The sequence below is a fragment of the Mustela erminea genome, chromosome 18, assembly GCF_009829155.1.
Source record: "Mustela erminea isolate mMusErm1 chromosome 18, mMusErm1.Pri, whole genome shotgun sequence".
In the NCBI taxonomy this organism is placed as follows: domain Eukaryota; kingdom Metazoa; phylum Chordata; class Mammalia; order Carnivora; family Mustelidae; genus Mustela; species Mustela erminea.
Genome location: NC_045631.1, coordinates 25,380,340 through 25,395,208, shown reverse-complemented (window position 1 = coordinate 25,395,208; position 14,869 = coordinate 25,380,340). Strand labels below are relative to the sequence as shown.

Here is a 14,869-nt window from a genome sequence, read left to right as displayed (position 1 = left end):
TTTTTGGGGGGAATGTGGGGGAGAATGAGGGGGGCTGGGGGAGTCATATAGAGGCGAAGGAAAAAGATGGAAATTTCGGTTTAAACTAGGATGTTTGATGTCAACACAAGATATCCCAGGGACACAAAATCAAAAGGAGGATAGAAGTGTAACGATATTTTCAAGGAAGGGGAGGGAAGGACACAGAAGGAAACTCAGGAGAGTTTGGGCCTAGACATGTGGAGTAAAGTCACCAAAGGTAAATAAATATTCAGCAGGTGAATGGAACTTCAAGACAGAACTCTGGGAAAGATTTAGGAACACAACTTACTTTCTTTAAAACATTCTGAACACTTGAGGTCTATATTTCTTGACATAAGACATTCATTATGTACTATTAAATCACTTTGGAATTTTACCTCTATAGGCAGAACTATGTAAAAGACATAGCAATTAACAGTGACAGGCATTGTAAGTAGTGACTGATTAAAGGGTAGATAGGATACACCAGCAAGAAAGCGGCCACCATCCATTTCCTCCCAACCAAGGACTTACGTTTTGTTGGGTAAACTCTCTGAACATAGCTGCCAGTCCATCATCCTCAATATCACAGTCAGTCTTGATAGCCACATTCAGAATGTGAATTGGTTCATCCCTAGGGACCTTAACTCAAGAAAAACCAGACAAAGAAATTTAGGAGGCCGGCTAATACAGAGGCAGAGAGAAGCTACAGCACTTGGTAGAACACCTGAAAAAGAAATATACCCCATGGGACATTCTGGTTTGCCCACTAGTATGAATAAGCAAATTGAAACCATTGCCCACCATCCACAACAGAGAGTAAATTAAGTAAACCACCTAGCTTTTCAAAGATAATGCAGTAAAGGCATTAATTAGAGGTGGCCTCAAATCTTGACTTGACATGAACTTGAAGGCCACTCAACTTTTTCACCAATAAAATGGGAATGAAACTATTTGCCACGTTTCTTCACAGAATGTAAAGCAATATGAGTGAAAGAAGCCATCTGAACATATTCCCACATACGATATTTCCTAACATGTATCAAATCGTGGAAGTATCAAACCATGGGGAAATAACCTCATAGAGAAAAAACAAAACCATCTGTTCACTGAGAAATGAAAAGGGATTTAATACAAGGGTGACAAAGTTTTAAACAAAATGCCTCCTTTTTTCCTGCTATCTAACGTCTACAATTCCCGGAATACTACGAGAGCAGCATTCTGCGAGCATAAAAGCCATGGCTAAGAATTACAGCAACCACAGCTCAAGACTTCAAAACAACATTCAGAAACTCAGAGGCAGCTGCAATGGGTCTAGCTGAGCCCATTTGCTATTCTCACTATGGATTCCAAGATTAACACAGTTTTGTTTTTTTTTTTAAGTTAGAATTTATATTCCATTTGCTCCCCAAAATACTTTGATGAGGCATATAAAATTAAATAATACAAAGCAGGGTGAAAAGATGAATTCTTCCCTGTAATGTTCCAAAGCCAGAAAGATAGCATATACTACAAGTCCTGTGTCTAAAGTAACAGAGCAGTTTCCCAAAGGGCACACTATACCTTGTCTTCATCGTACAGAGACGTGTGACCTGCCTCAGGGAACGTGGGACTTTGGGGTGGAGAATCACAGAAGCAGCCCATCACTTCATCAAAGATCCTGAAAAATACCAGGGAAAGACCCACCATGAAAACCCAAATGGCAGAAAACCTAAGTGGCAGGAAACGAATGCTGCCACTGCCACTGCCAGCCCAGTCCACAAGAAGAATCTATCCCACTCAGGCTCAATAGTCAACCGAACAGAATCACCAGTGGCTCGAGGTGACATGCAAAATTTCACCAAGTGGCAGAAATTAGGAGGATGGATTGTTTAAACTTTAATAAACCATATGTATTTTTTCTCTGAAAAAAAGAATGATCTACAGCTTTTTTGTTTTTTTCATATGTAAGCTATAAGCACCGCTGTCATCATCGGTCTTAAAGTAACAGAAAGAGCCTGGGACTAGAGCAGTGACAGACCAATGTAATTACCCCTCCCCCTAGGGTAATGCATCGGTATACATCAAGAGATAGATGCTGAATGCATTTAATCAAAAGATGTATCGTCTCTGCTGGGGCTCACTCTGGTGTTGTGTTTAATTTCTCCTGACATTTCACTCATCACAGAGCAGACAGCTTCTTCTGTTAGCTCCTAAGGAAAAGATGGTTTTTGTTTGTTTCTCTTTTTCTGACCAGGCTCATATAACAAGTAGAAGCTTGTAGAGTCTGAATAAGAGGTAGAAATGGAAGAACATATACCTCTCCAAGGACCTATACAGCAAGGGCTGTATCTCCTTAACTGGCTCCTGGCTATTCTCGGGGCCTTTATTTACTTGGCAGAAATCAGAGTCCCCAAAACAGAGATGCCCATGGCTCCCCTTGCACAGACACAGTTCCTCAGTGTCTTACCTGACAAAATCTTCGAAAGTCCGAAAAGAGACCATTCCGCCCATCCGCTGACATGGTGGAGTGAATGAGTTATCCAAGAGCACATCGCTGACACTAGCTACGTGAGTCATGCCATAGTGGTTGAGGTTGGAGGAGAAGGACATTCTAAATGGTAATTCAATCAAGTGCATTAGATAAGGAAAGCAGAAATAGGACTGGGAGAGCAACAGGAGAAAACTCAGAAGTAGGGTCAGGTTGCAGAGCAGATTTGGTTTTTTACCCACTGTGGATATGACTGTCTTGATGGATTCGTATGATCCCTTTCATCTGAATTTACCCCACACCTATCGATGCTATTTCTAGCATCCCAAAATTTCTCCAAATAAAAATCGAAGGATAGTCAAGAACTGTGTGACAGTTTTAATACAACGAAGCCATGATACATCTAATGAATGAATAGGACATAGGGGTTAAAAACCATCCTGCATCTTCCCCTTCCCTAAAACATTCCCTCTTAAAAAAGGAAGGAAGCAAGCCAAGTGGGTTGTAACTAGGCAACACTTAATCTATTAGAATTCCTAGAGAAAAATGCCTTAATTAGTCACAGATACATATATGCATGTATAACAACAACTAAGTCATTTGGAATAGTTTAGTAAGTCATTGTAGAAAACATTATTTATCATACAGAAACAAGTCACAGTCTAGAAAAGGAGCTTTACTACGTTATTTACTTCTTCCTTTACTGGGCTGATGGGGATAGCAGTTATAAGGAATAGAGCTCCTCCCCTTTTGAAAAAGAGACTTTTAAAAACTCGAAACAGCAAAATTTCCTTTTTTATATTTAAATACTTCTGTATCAAAGGAAACATATCTTCAACTGAAAGCCCTTAATAAATCCCAGCAAGAGGCAAAAGGGCAGAGCATGGGTCTCAAAGTATGTGTAAGCATGACAAACAGGTGCTAAATGGAGATGCTCAAGGAGAACTAAGCTTTCAGTCTACTGCACCTTGGCAGTATGTACCATTAAGTCATACTGGGAAGTATTTCGAAATGCCCAGTCGGGGCAGCCTGTTCGGAAGGACCAAATAAGGCTTGCCTGACATGATACCACCTTAGTGATCTGAAGCAAGTTCAGAGCAAGGCAATGACACCTGAATTTTGGGGAGCTGCTCAAAAATCTCCTCGAAGTGCAGCACCTGCCATGCTGCAGGTGGGAGAGAGGCAGCAATGGAGACTTAAGATCTGGGTACAGACTGTACTCTATTCAAAGTGTGATTATAAAAGGCAATGGAATTTTTCAGGGGATGGGAGTGCTGCTCACACAGACTATAAAGACTAACACTCCAAGTTTTTATTCCTTTGGCAAATGATGACTATGAAAAAGACACTTCGTCTTTTTGACAGTACTAGAGAATGGAAAGGCAGAGTGGGAGAGGAAACAATTGATACCATGAATGAAACAAATAAGTGAAACACACATCAAGCAAGTCTTACACATGGTGCTCACTAGAAACTGGGATTCGGAGTTGTATGAACTCAGAAACGCTACCATCCTCTTTTCTAGGATCACCAAATATATTTACTAAAGGAGCAAGTTTGTGAGGCATTGTATCTTTTCTACCTGCCTGGCATTCGACAGGAAAAATAAAAGGGTTCCAGATAGCACTTAAAGGGAACTCCCTCTGAATAAGCTAAGAGGCTGCATTTGTGGCAAACATGGGGTTAAGTGTCTTTTTCACTCAACTGAACCCCAGGGGAAACAGTCACTATTCAGTTTCCCCTTCTCCTTCGCTCAGGGGCCAGGACATAGCTGCCCTCGCAGGCAGGAATGAACCAAGCCCACTCTCCAAGGGCAGACACAAAGACCAAACCAAAGCACTTCCCTTTTCTCTCCCCATCCAAATTGGACTCTAGAAGCTATAATCAGCTTCGATTACTTAATACTAAAAGGGAGAGGAACAAATTAAACATAAGCCTATAAATATTTCAATGTATAATTGATCATCTACAAAGAGCTCGCCACCCACTTATTACTGCTTTGGCATTTTATAGATTCAACTCCAATCAGCACAGCTATCCTCTCAAACTTGCATCGTGTTGCCTTGCTTGGCTCAGAAGCAGGAAGAACTCAAAATACCAAAATGTGTTATGTTGGCCTGGAAACTTCTTCACAGGACCACACACATCAAAACTTAAATACACTTTCCAAAGTTTAATCTCATGAGTCTGAAATAAAATTAGACTCTCACATCATTGTAACACTTTAGAGAAGTAGCTGACAAACTAATAAAGCTAACAAACTGATAAAACATGAGATCAGCTATTCCTGCGTTTGCATTCTTCTTAAAAGGAGAAGCAAACTCGTGAAACTAAAAAATGAAAAAAATTGTGAACAATTTGCCAGGGTAGGAGTAACCTTAAAGGCTTCTCCCCCGAACGCCCCAAACTAGACAGAGACTATAGTAGAAGAAGATGTTTACAGCAAAGCTGAACATCAGGCAGACAACTCCCCTATCATTTACAGCTAGATGGCTGGTGGGGGGGCTTCCTCATACTGAGGCTTTTCAAGTGTTGCTTTTTGAACAGCTGAAGAAAAGCTGAAGACATGTTTTCCAAAGAAAGAGTAATTTAGTATGTCCAAAGGGGAGCTGAGGACTCCCTAGCAGAAGACAGCATATTACTTGTCAAACATGGTGTGATATTTTACCCTGATTTCACTATTCTAAGTTACAAAAGAGGTGCTTTTAATTGGAAAAGAAACTAAACATACAGTACCTGTTTAGCGTGGGGATGTTCCCTCTGTAATTAAACAACCACAGTTAGTTACTGTTCGGTTAGTGAAAGCCATAATAAAAGAATTGTCAGAGCAGATCCAGACTGGTCAGGAGGCGCTCCAGTCTGGCAACTCTGGCATTCAGCAGACATAATTAAGTGCTCATTACCCTTTAACCCCCAGGGCACCTCCAAAGAGGCAGGCCTCCTGACCCAACTCACCACAGCAACTGTTGATGGAAAGGGTTGAAACAGGTTTACCATGGATTTTTAAAAATAGCTCTATTACAAAAAGTAATGCAGTATAGTGATAAAACACAGCCTCACAAAAATTATTTTAGGCTATAGGGATGTGGTATAGTATCTTAAGCTTCAACGTGAAATGTCATTCTTGACAAGATTCTTACAGAACCTTCTTTCTTGCTCCTGTTGTACTGAAAATTTAGTAAAGAACTCCAGAGAAGCTGATTTCACAGCCCCTCCCACCTCAATTGATTATCTAGGCTATGAGGTGGACTCACAGTCTCCTCCAAAGAAAAGTAGCCTGGAATGTGGATTCCCAGCTACCTTTTCTAAGCCCCTTTACCCATCCATGCTCCTCCTCCCACAGACCAGGGAGGCGGTAAGAGGAGATGGTGGTGCTGGTAACGGGTGTGTTCCACACTCTGGGAGCTTAGAAAAAAACCTGAAAATCCTATAGGAATGTAATGATAAACACTTCTATGACTAAGCGATATACTTTGTTAAAATTAAGTAATTTGTACTTTTTTAAAATTAAACGATCTTAGGGTGATAATGACTTTTTAATATTGTTGCAATCATAAAAACTGTAGGCCTCAATTTGGCCAGCCCTAGGGTTTCCTGACCAAGAATGTACCAAAATCATGAAAGAAAGATTAGAGTAAGAATGGAAACTGCAAAGCAAGTCTCCTGCATTCTCTTTGGGCTTTGCCACCAAGGCTTTCCCTCCCCTCTCCTTAATTTGACATAAGTCATTTCCTCAACTTAAAAAAAAAAAAAAGTCCTTATTTTCAATGTGAAAAGGGCAAAGTTATACTTATCACCCACAATTTACCATAGTACTATAAGGGCATCATATATATATATATCTATCTATATATATATAGATAGATAGATAGATATAGATATATCTATAAAAGAGTACTATAAGAGTACTATAAGGGCATTGATTGGTTGATATCTTAACCTTCCAACATTCTTTTATCAGCATTTAATCACTGTTGGGGTTTCCTGGCACACACAGGACTTAATGGGCAGAACGTAGTGGGTGGTGCTGATGATATGTGGGAAGGAGGAGAGAGGGAGGAAAATGATGCACTTTCCATGGCAGTGAAAGGAGCAGAATAGACTGAGCTGGTCATATAAATAAAAAGCTGTGACATATCACTGCACACAAACTGTATACCTCGTGTGATTTGTGAGTAACAACACTCTCTGCATCAAACCTGTATCACGCAGCAAATTCATAAGGCAGCAAGAGCAACCTCTGAGTGCAAAAACCTGCACCTTTGCTGTTTGGATTCTTTGAGCCTCTCATTCAGGGGAACGGGTTTCATTTTATAAGAGCTCCTTAGTCACAATGCCCGGTAGCCATCCTCAACAAACAAAAAGTATACACAGGTTCTAGGGCAGAGGGAGTTGTAGCTAAGCAGAAAACTAACAGTAAACATGAACAAGAATATAGGAAAGTCTTCCTTTTAAGATAACAAGGATTCTAAAGAAAGAAGCCACCCGTACAGCCTCCTACCATGAACCTCAGGAGTTCAGAGAGAAGATTCCTACAACCAAAGCAATCTCAGGTGCCACTCATTCAGGTTTCTGGAATTTGGAAACCAATATAATCTCTCTCAACTGATAACCAATTTCTTAAATGAGTAAAGTGGTGCCACCATGTCTATAGCTGCACCATAATCCCTTCGAGAGTCTTTACAGGATGGGGGCCAAGTTTTCAGCCCAGAAGAAGCTGGACTGAAAAGATCTTCCCCAACAAAAAGCTGGCCCTTCTTCATCAGCAACTGTCAAAGCTCTCTTAGGGAGCCCCCTGCTGCTGTGTTACAGGAACCAGCACCATCTACACAGCATGGGGTAAGAACCAACATCTTCAGTGTTTAACAGAATGGCCCCAAATCATTCACAGGAGACGTGAATTTAGATGCAGCTTATCCTCTTGGGCAGAATAAGAACATGTGGGGCTGCACAGGATATGAGCAGGGAAAGAAGGATCAACTCCATCACCAGGTAAATACTTAACCATGTCCACAATGATCATCTGTATATTTTGTTGCCCTAGACAGGGGCTCTTTGCTCAGTTTAAGAATGTGACCATTGTGGGATCTGTACTACTGTGAGACACTAGAAAACTAGATCCATGGACTGCATAAGGATGAAGAACCAAGGTAGAGACTGTATAGGAGTCTAATATTCCATTTATAGAGGTTTTAATAAAATCAAATCTACCATATTTCACTGCATACTCATCATGCAAAAACAGCCAAACTGCTCAACCTCTGGTAAGGCAGGCAACTGCATTTTCAGGTACATACATGGTATAAATTCATTTTTTCTTTAAGATTTTATTTATTCGACACGGAGAGAGATCACAAGTAGGCAGAGAGGCAGGCAGAGAGAGGGAGAAGCGGGCTCTCTGCTAAGCAGGACCCTGAGCCGAAAACAGAGGCTTATCCCACTGAGCCACCCAGGCACATGGGGTATAAATTCACTTCTTATTAGACATTTGCTGCTTCAACTATCAGAAGCACTTATCATAATGAATCTTTATTCACAGTGTTTTGATAAATACTGGAATCATTTTCCTTCCAGCAGATTAGCTCCATTTTACAGATGTGGTAACTGAGAAAGCAAAGGGAATGTTTTCCAAGGACACTGCTTCAATGCAATATCATAAACCAGATTCTAGACCTAGTATTTTCTCATCTCTGTTCCTGAGGCTAGCACTCCACATCAATACAGACTAAATTTAAAGAAGGACAAGAGAAATCCTTTGAATTCTGAGGTTCTTGGCATTAAGTCACCTCTGATTTTATTGATCTGCCTGCACAGAATGACTGGAGAGCCTGCTTCAATATGAATGCAAAGTCAGAGTTGCTGCCTGCTAGCTGAACCCTCCTTATTTAAGGAATACTGACTTCTGTAGCAGTCACAAGTTCTCTCAGCCTTTTACCATCCCTTCTAGCTGGATTTCATTTTGCTCGATTCTAGCTGGCCCTACATAAATCTTTTATCATATAAAAATGCTCCCGATTCTTTCGCCTTCTAACTTGGGGGGGAAAAAAGACCCTCTATGAAAATGATGGGGAGGCATGCAAAAAAGGCAGTGGTTACATCAAGCTGTGATTGAAAGCCAGTGTAGGGCAAATCTTTTGAAATAAGGCAGCAAAGCAGAATCAGAAGAGGTTGGCTGAATAACCTCCTAGCAGTCGCTAACAGCACTACCATAGGAGAAAGAGCAATTTGGCTGGCTGTGACCAGTGGTGGTCTCCTTGTGTGACTGTATTTCTGCAGGAAAGTCCAAGTGCTGTAAAGCACACGTGAACCACGCATTTCTACTGGCATCTCTGCCACCACCTCCTTGCAGTTCAGATACCCCAATTCCACTGCAGAGGTTTGGTTTACAATAAAATGATCATTGCTTCATTCATTTGCAGCTCCTTCACAGCCCCTTCTTTGCTCTGCTGGAAGGTTTTGCTCTTTTTGAAATAAGTACGCCAACAGAGCTACAGCATATTACTGTTGTCTGCTGTATAATTAGCTACAAACCCACAGCACAAAACTACAGGGATTTACAGGTGCCCCGGATTCTGCTTTTCCTTCCCCCTGGAATCAGCTAGTCTTCTTTGACAAGAAGGGACCTTGGGCTACCCTAATGATATATTGAGAGTTTTAAACCTGGCTCTCCAATCTTACAAGTCTAGAGTGCCAAAATAACATAGCAGAGACTAGAAGCTGAGCCACGGATACAGGAAAGCACTTTGGTAAGCACTTAAACCTGCTGAGAATCTTCTCTTCTGCCAGATGCTTGCATCTTATCAGCAGACTACCCTGAATGAAGGAAGCGAGCACTGCAGGACTTTATTTATTTATAGCTCATTCTGGCCTGCTAACTACAACCAAGTGCTCCCACTGCTAAAAAATGCTACAAGTTGGATGACTTTTGAGTGCCTCAGTACGACCCAAAGAACACCCTAATCTCTGGGTGTCGGAGATTATCAGAATTCTCAAGAATGGCAGCAGGATGTTCAGGAGTCACATGGAAGGCTTCTGATTTCTAAACTTCCTCAAAACCGTCTTCATAAAAAGAAAGTCCACAGGCCACCCACCGACAGCTAAACACTGAAGGTGCCAAGTAGCCTAAACTCAGTCATGAACAAATCATGTGCCATCAGGGGAGAACACAGCCAACCTCTTCTGGATGTGAGACATGTGAAATGGAAAGGGCTTTGATTAAAACATTTTAACATAGAAGGCCAAGTTCACAAGGAGCAAACAGTAGAGAAGATGCAATGCAACTTGACTCAACTGAAACGTGGATTTCCATCTAAGAAATAGGTGGAAATAAACACCAATAGGTCCTCACCCATTATACATGTACAGAAACATACAACAAAGTACACTTCTATCTCCTGCATCAATTTTGATGCTTCTTATCTGAATCACAGATTAAAAGTTAAAAACACAACTATATTCACTAATATGTATTACTTATGAAAATCATTTGGAGTTTTAAATTTCAGTCTCAAATTATCATAATATGCATAGCCAAAGAGTTTATGGGATAATATTTTACATGTGTTTGTATGAATATAGCTATATTTAAAAGACCAAATATGTAGACTGACTAAATAACTTACTTGTTTTGAGATTATTCTGAGTTACTTAAATGTGCCCAAAGCCAAGTGAAATCCTAAACGTCAAATGATTCTGAGTTGTCAAAAATAAAGACGTTCAGAACGATGCTTTTAACAAGATTTTTCATCACCAGCACCAGAGAGTGACCAACTAGGGGTTGGGGATGGAGAAGAAAAGACAAATACACACACACACACACACACCCTAGGGTACTAAGCCCTGAGCTTCACTGGAGAGCAAGGATGAGAACAAGGAGCCCTGAATGATCTAGTCTGAGCTCAAGGATCAACCCATGCAAAATACTCGTTGAATTCACCAAAGAGTTGGGCTGAGGGAATCTTAGACAAGAGAAATAAGTCCTTAAAGCCTGGATAATAATAAACTGTTCTTTTAGTGCAGACCAGGTGTCTTTTTTTTAGACCAGCTGTCTTAACTATTCATACACCAAGAAAATTATTGAAAAAAACTCACTATTTTAAAGACAATTGCTAACTGGTTACAAGGCATGTTTAAAAAAACCACAAGAGAGACTGGCTGGCTCTCTTGGCTGGCTCAGTCTGTGGACCATGCAACTCTTGATCTTGGGGTCGAGTGCAAGCCCCACACTGGATGCAGAGATTACTTAAAATCTTTAAACAACAACAATAACAACAAAACCCCCCAAATCCCCTTCCATCCAAAAAATTCTCATGCAATTGGGAAGAGCATTTAAATATCAGAAGAAACACAAACACACACACAACATACATTTATAGGTTTTCTATTATGTTTAAGTCAGGAAAATCTCCACATTTTCTTCTCAAATGAAGGTAATTTAAGAAGAGAAGGATCTATCTATACCAGGAGCTTCCCTGACTGAAGCTCTAATAACTGGATCTTCTGGTGAACAAGAGCTGGAGATGTCAAGTAAGCTGCAACTGCAGCTCCCAGAAAAAAAACTTACAAGTCTTGGGTAGAAGATCAGGAAGATAACACACCTTGCCTTGACTGAGGCCTACCTAGCAGGAAGGATGATGCAGAGAGTCAGAGAGGTTAGCAAAAAACGGTTCAGTTATCTTTTTCTTTTCTTAAATATTGAGCAGAGTATTAGAAAAAAGCTCACTGTCCAATTATACTGAAACATACAGTAAGTAAGCGCCAAGCCAAAGTTTCAGTCAAGCAAAATGAATAAGCACTAGAGATCTACTGTACAACACTGAACTACAAGTCAACAGTAACATATTGTACACTTAAACATTTGTTAAGAGGGTAGATCTCACATTAAGTGTTTTTCCCACAGTAAGTTTTAAAGGTATTTGAAAATGTCAAGCAATACAAAGTCCCATGATAAATTTAAACAAAAATAAAAAGGCACCAAACACGCTGTCCACATACTAACTGCCCAAACGTGTGCCCAAAAGGGTATCTTCTCCCTTCTTAGAGGGGCCTCCACTCATTTGTAATGGAATTTGCCTGTTTTGCCTGCTTCTCTAAAAATCAAAACATGTCCCAATGGCATGGGTCTTCAATTCAAACAGTATCTAAGGCATTTTTCAGAAAAAATACTCTTACTGTCTTCAGTTTGCAGAGAGCCGTGTTTCATCCCAAACCACAAGAGCTAAATCACTAGTCAAATATAAACTGCAGGAATGGAATTCCACCAGGTGACCCTGTACACAACAAGAGACTGTAGTCTTGCTTTGATAGCACTTAGAAAGATACTTGCTTCTAAGGATTGCTGGACAAATTTAGTCTACTTCAAACGAATGTCTGAGTAGGAATGTGAAAACCAGGAAAGAAAATGCAAAAAAACTGGCTTAAGAATGGATCTGTTTTCTCCCCCAAGAATTTTTGGTTTGTTAACCCCAACTGGGAAAAATACTATAAAATTCTGTTTTGCATTGATAAGTAAAATATGTATATTCATATGCTTGCTATCTGTTCTCATTGAGTAATTTTTAAAGGATGCATAAGATACTATAGTAGAATACCTACAGTATAAGGTGTGGATAATTCCTGTAACTACTAAGAACAAGAAACGTAAGAGGTTTTTGTTGCCTTTTTTTTTTTTTTAAATCCATCCCAGGGGCACTCCCATTGACATAAAATAAAGAGGGCTCAGTGTGATTGTCCTAATTAATTTTTGGTCTAGAGTTGAGCGGTCTATGTGGCTAAGAAGTGCTTATAATACGGCTAATCTGTATTGAGACACGCTATAAGTATAAAATACACTCTAAATTTCTAAGACTGAGTAGGAAGAATGAAAAATATCTCATTAATAACTTTTTACTACATACTGAAATGGTATTTTGAATATGATGGGTTAAAGAAAATGTTTTTAAAGGTAATTTTATGTTTCTTTTTTGGTTTGTTTTTAAGTTTATTTATTTATTTGACAGAGGGAGAGTGAGTGCACAAGCACTGGGAGCAGCAGGCAGAGGGGGAAGCAGGTTCTTGGCTGAGCAAGGAGCCCAATGCAGGACTCCAAGATTACGACCCGAGCTGAAGGCAGACACTTAACCGACTGAGCCACCCAGCATGCCTTATCTGTTTCTCACTACCCTTTTAAATATGGCCAACTAAAAACTTAGAATTTAACATATGTGGCTTGCACTTTATTTCTAGTGAGCAGTGCTGGCCTAGTCGTAGTAATCCTTAACTGCAGGTGCTTGTCACAATTTTCAAAGAGTGGTCCCCTGGAGTTTGGTTCAAAATGAATTAGAATCTTGGCAGTCAGTATTTTAAAAATATTTCCTAAATAATTCTGATAATCATTAATCTAGAGGTTAGTGGACATAAGTGTGTCCTTGAGCCTTATGAGATTGGGAGTGGAATAGATGCTGGTAGATCATCTCCTATAACTTACTTCTGTAGAATAAAAACCAGTATGCTCACTGCCTGCTTGTTCAAAATAATAATAGGAAAGAATGATAGTACTACAGTTGGGAAAAAAGTTGGAAATTGCCTTAAAACTAGTTAAAATTAAGAGACCCTGGGGTGCCTAGGAGGCTCAGCTAGTTGAGCGTCTGACTCTTGCTTTCGGTGGGGGGCCACGGTCTCAGGGTTTTGGGATGGAGCCCCACATGAGGCTCTGCATTGAGCACAGAGTCAGCTTGAGATCCTCTCTCCCTCTGCCTCTCCCCCAAGGCTGTGTGCACTCTCGCTCTCCAAAGTAAAAATAAACAAAACCTTTAAAATTAGAGGAGACCTAGAATTCTTTGGCCTTTTATAAAGAATTTGGCAGGCCTTTGTCCCTGGTTCCTGGGAGAGAAATTCTAAATCCCTGTAATTTCTCAAAAGAAACAGAAGTATCTTCATTATTCATGTGCCCCTTGGATTACGTCTGAGTTTATGCTAAGAGATGAGATAACTCAGCCCAGGGGTTGCTCACTAGAAAGACAAACCGTGTGATTAGAGGGTTGGGGGCTTTGAGCCAGCTGGACCTCTGTGGAGAGGAGAGGGATTAGAGATTGAGTTTAATGTGATCTGTGATTCGATCAATCATGCCACTATAATGAAACCCTGATAAAAACTCTGGACACTAAAATTTAATAGAATTTTGTGGTTGGTGAACATATAGAGGATGAGTATCTGAATCCAAAGGGAAAAAACAGGAAAGCTGTGTTCAGGACCCACGCAGACTTTATTCCACATGTTTCCTCATTTGGCTGGTTTGGATCTTGTGTCCTTTCTAATAAAACTATGCTCATAAGTATAGTGCTTTCAGAATTTTTAAGTTGTTCTAGTGAATTATTAAGCTGGATGGAGTCCTGGGAACCCCCAAGTTTGTAGCCAGTCGCTCAGAGGTGCAGGTGGCTTGGGAACACCACTCATGGCCCCATCTCAAGTAGGGATCGTTTTGTGAAGGATCGAGCCCTTAACTGGTGTTATCTGATCTAGCTCAAGGTGGTTAGCTTCAGAACTGAACTGCAGTACACCAGCTGGTGTCAGAATGAGGTCATAACTTCAAATTGTAACAAAAACATTTGTTAAGAAAAATATAAAATCTTATAAAACTAAATTCAAGTAGCAAATGTATAATTCAGTGAAAAAGCTATACTCTATAACTGAATATATCACTCGGTGATTAAATCTGATAGCACATTTTACATTCCCAAACTAACAAAAGGACTTAGCTCTAAAAGGACATTAAAGCAATTTCAATATTTTTCTGGTTTTCACAAAGACTATTTTACCTTTCCTTCTTTACTTGTCCTTCTCTTCACCTTTATATCTATACTACTAGTACCACTGCTACTACTACTAACAACAGTCTAGCAGTTTATAATTTTATATACACACAACCAAGGAAGACCGGAGAGAGAAAATGGGATCACAGCCCTGTTCAAGTCTGGTCTTTATCCACAGGGATGTGTATACCTCAGACATTGGAAGGGACAAGCATCCAAGTTTTGAAGCCGTATCAGGAATAACCAAGATTCATATCCTTGAGATGGAAAGGTGAATAAGATTTCTTAACAAACAGTTAAGAGGCATTTCTCTCATTTTCCTTCACCAAACTGGACACGTATCCTCAAATAAAAAGTAGGACAGGGAGAGCAATTCAGAAAGACAAGGGGAGCAATGAGGAGGGAAGGAAATCAGAAGCAGCTGTGCAGCCTGACTACAAATCACTGCCCACAGGGAAGAGGTAGTAGGAAGCAGGAAGAAAAGGAGAATGTCCTGAGAATCACAAAGAGCATTAAGTATAGCGTGTAGTTCCCTACAATTATTCAAGGAATGCAGGAAAAGAAAGAAGACCGAGTGCTGAGCCCATGTGTGCCGTGAGCACTTCGCCGC

General features: G+C 40.3%; 1 protein-coding gene across 9 annotated transcripts in view; it reads right to left on the bottom strand.

The window, feature by feature from the left end:
- The window catches only part of ACACA (acetyl-CoA carboxylase alpha), a 285,383-nt gene that overhangs the window by 115,086 nt on the left and 155,428 nt on the right, over positions 1 to 14,869 (bottom strand). For 7 of the 9 annotated variants that reach the window (XM_032319427.1, XM_032319429.1, XM_032319432.1 and 4 more), the window contains 4 exons: positions 5,207 to 5,230; positions 2,450 to 2,593; positions 1,564 to 1,660; positions 535 to 642 (listed from right to left, as the gene is read on the bottom strand). In XM_032319427.1, coding sequence (XP_032175318.1) covers positions 535 to 642; positions 1,564 to 1,660; positions 2,450 to 2,593; positions 5,207 to 5,230 — 373 coding nt within the window. The remainder of the gene's footprint in view (positions 1 to 534; positions 643 to 1,563; positions 1,661 to 2,449; positions 2,594 to 5,206; positions 5,231 to 14,869) is intronic. The other 2 variants (XM_032319428.1, XM_032319430.1) reach the window with 1 other exon arrangement.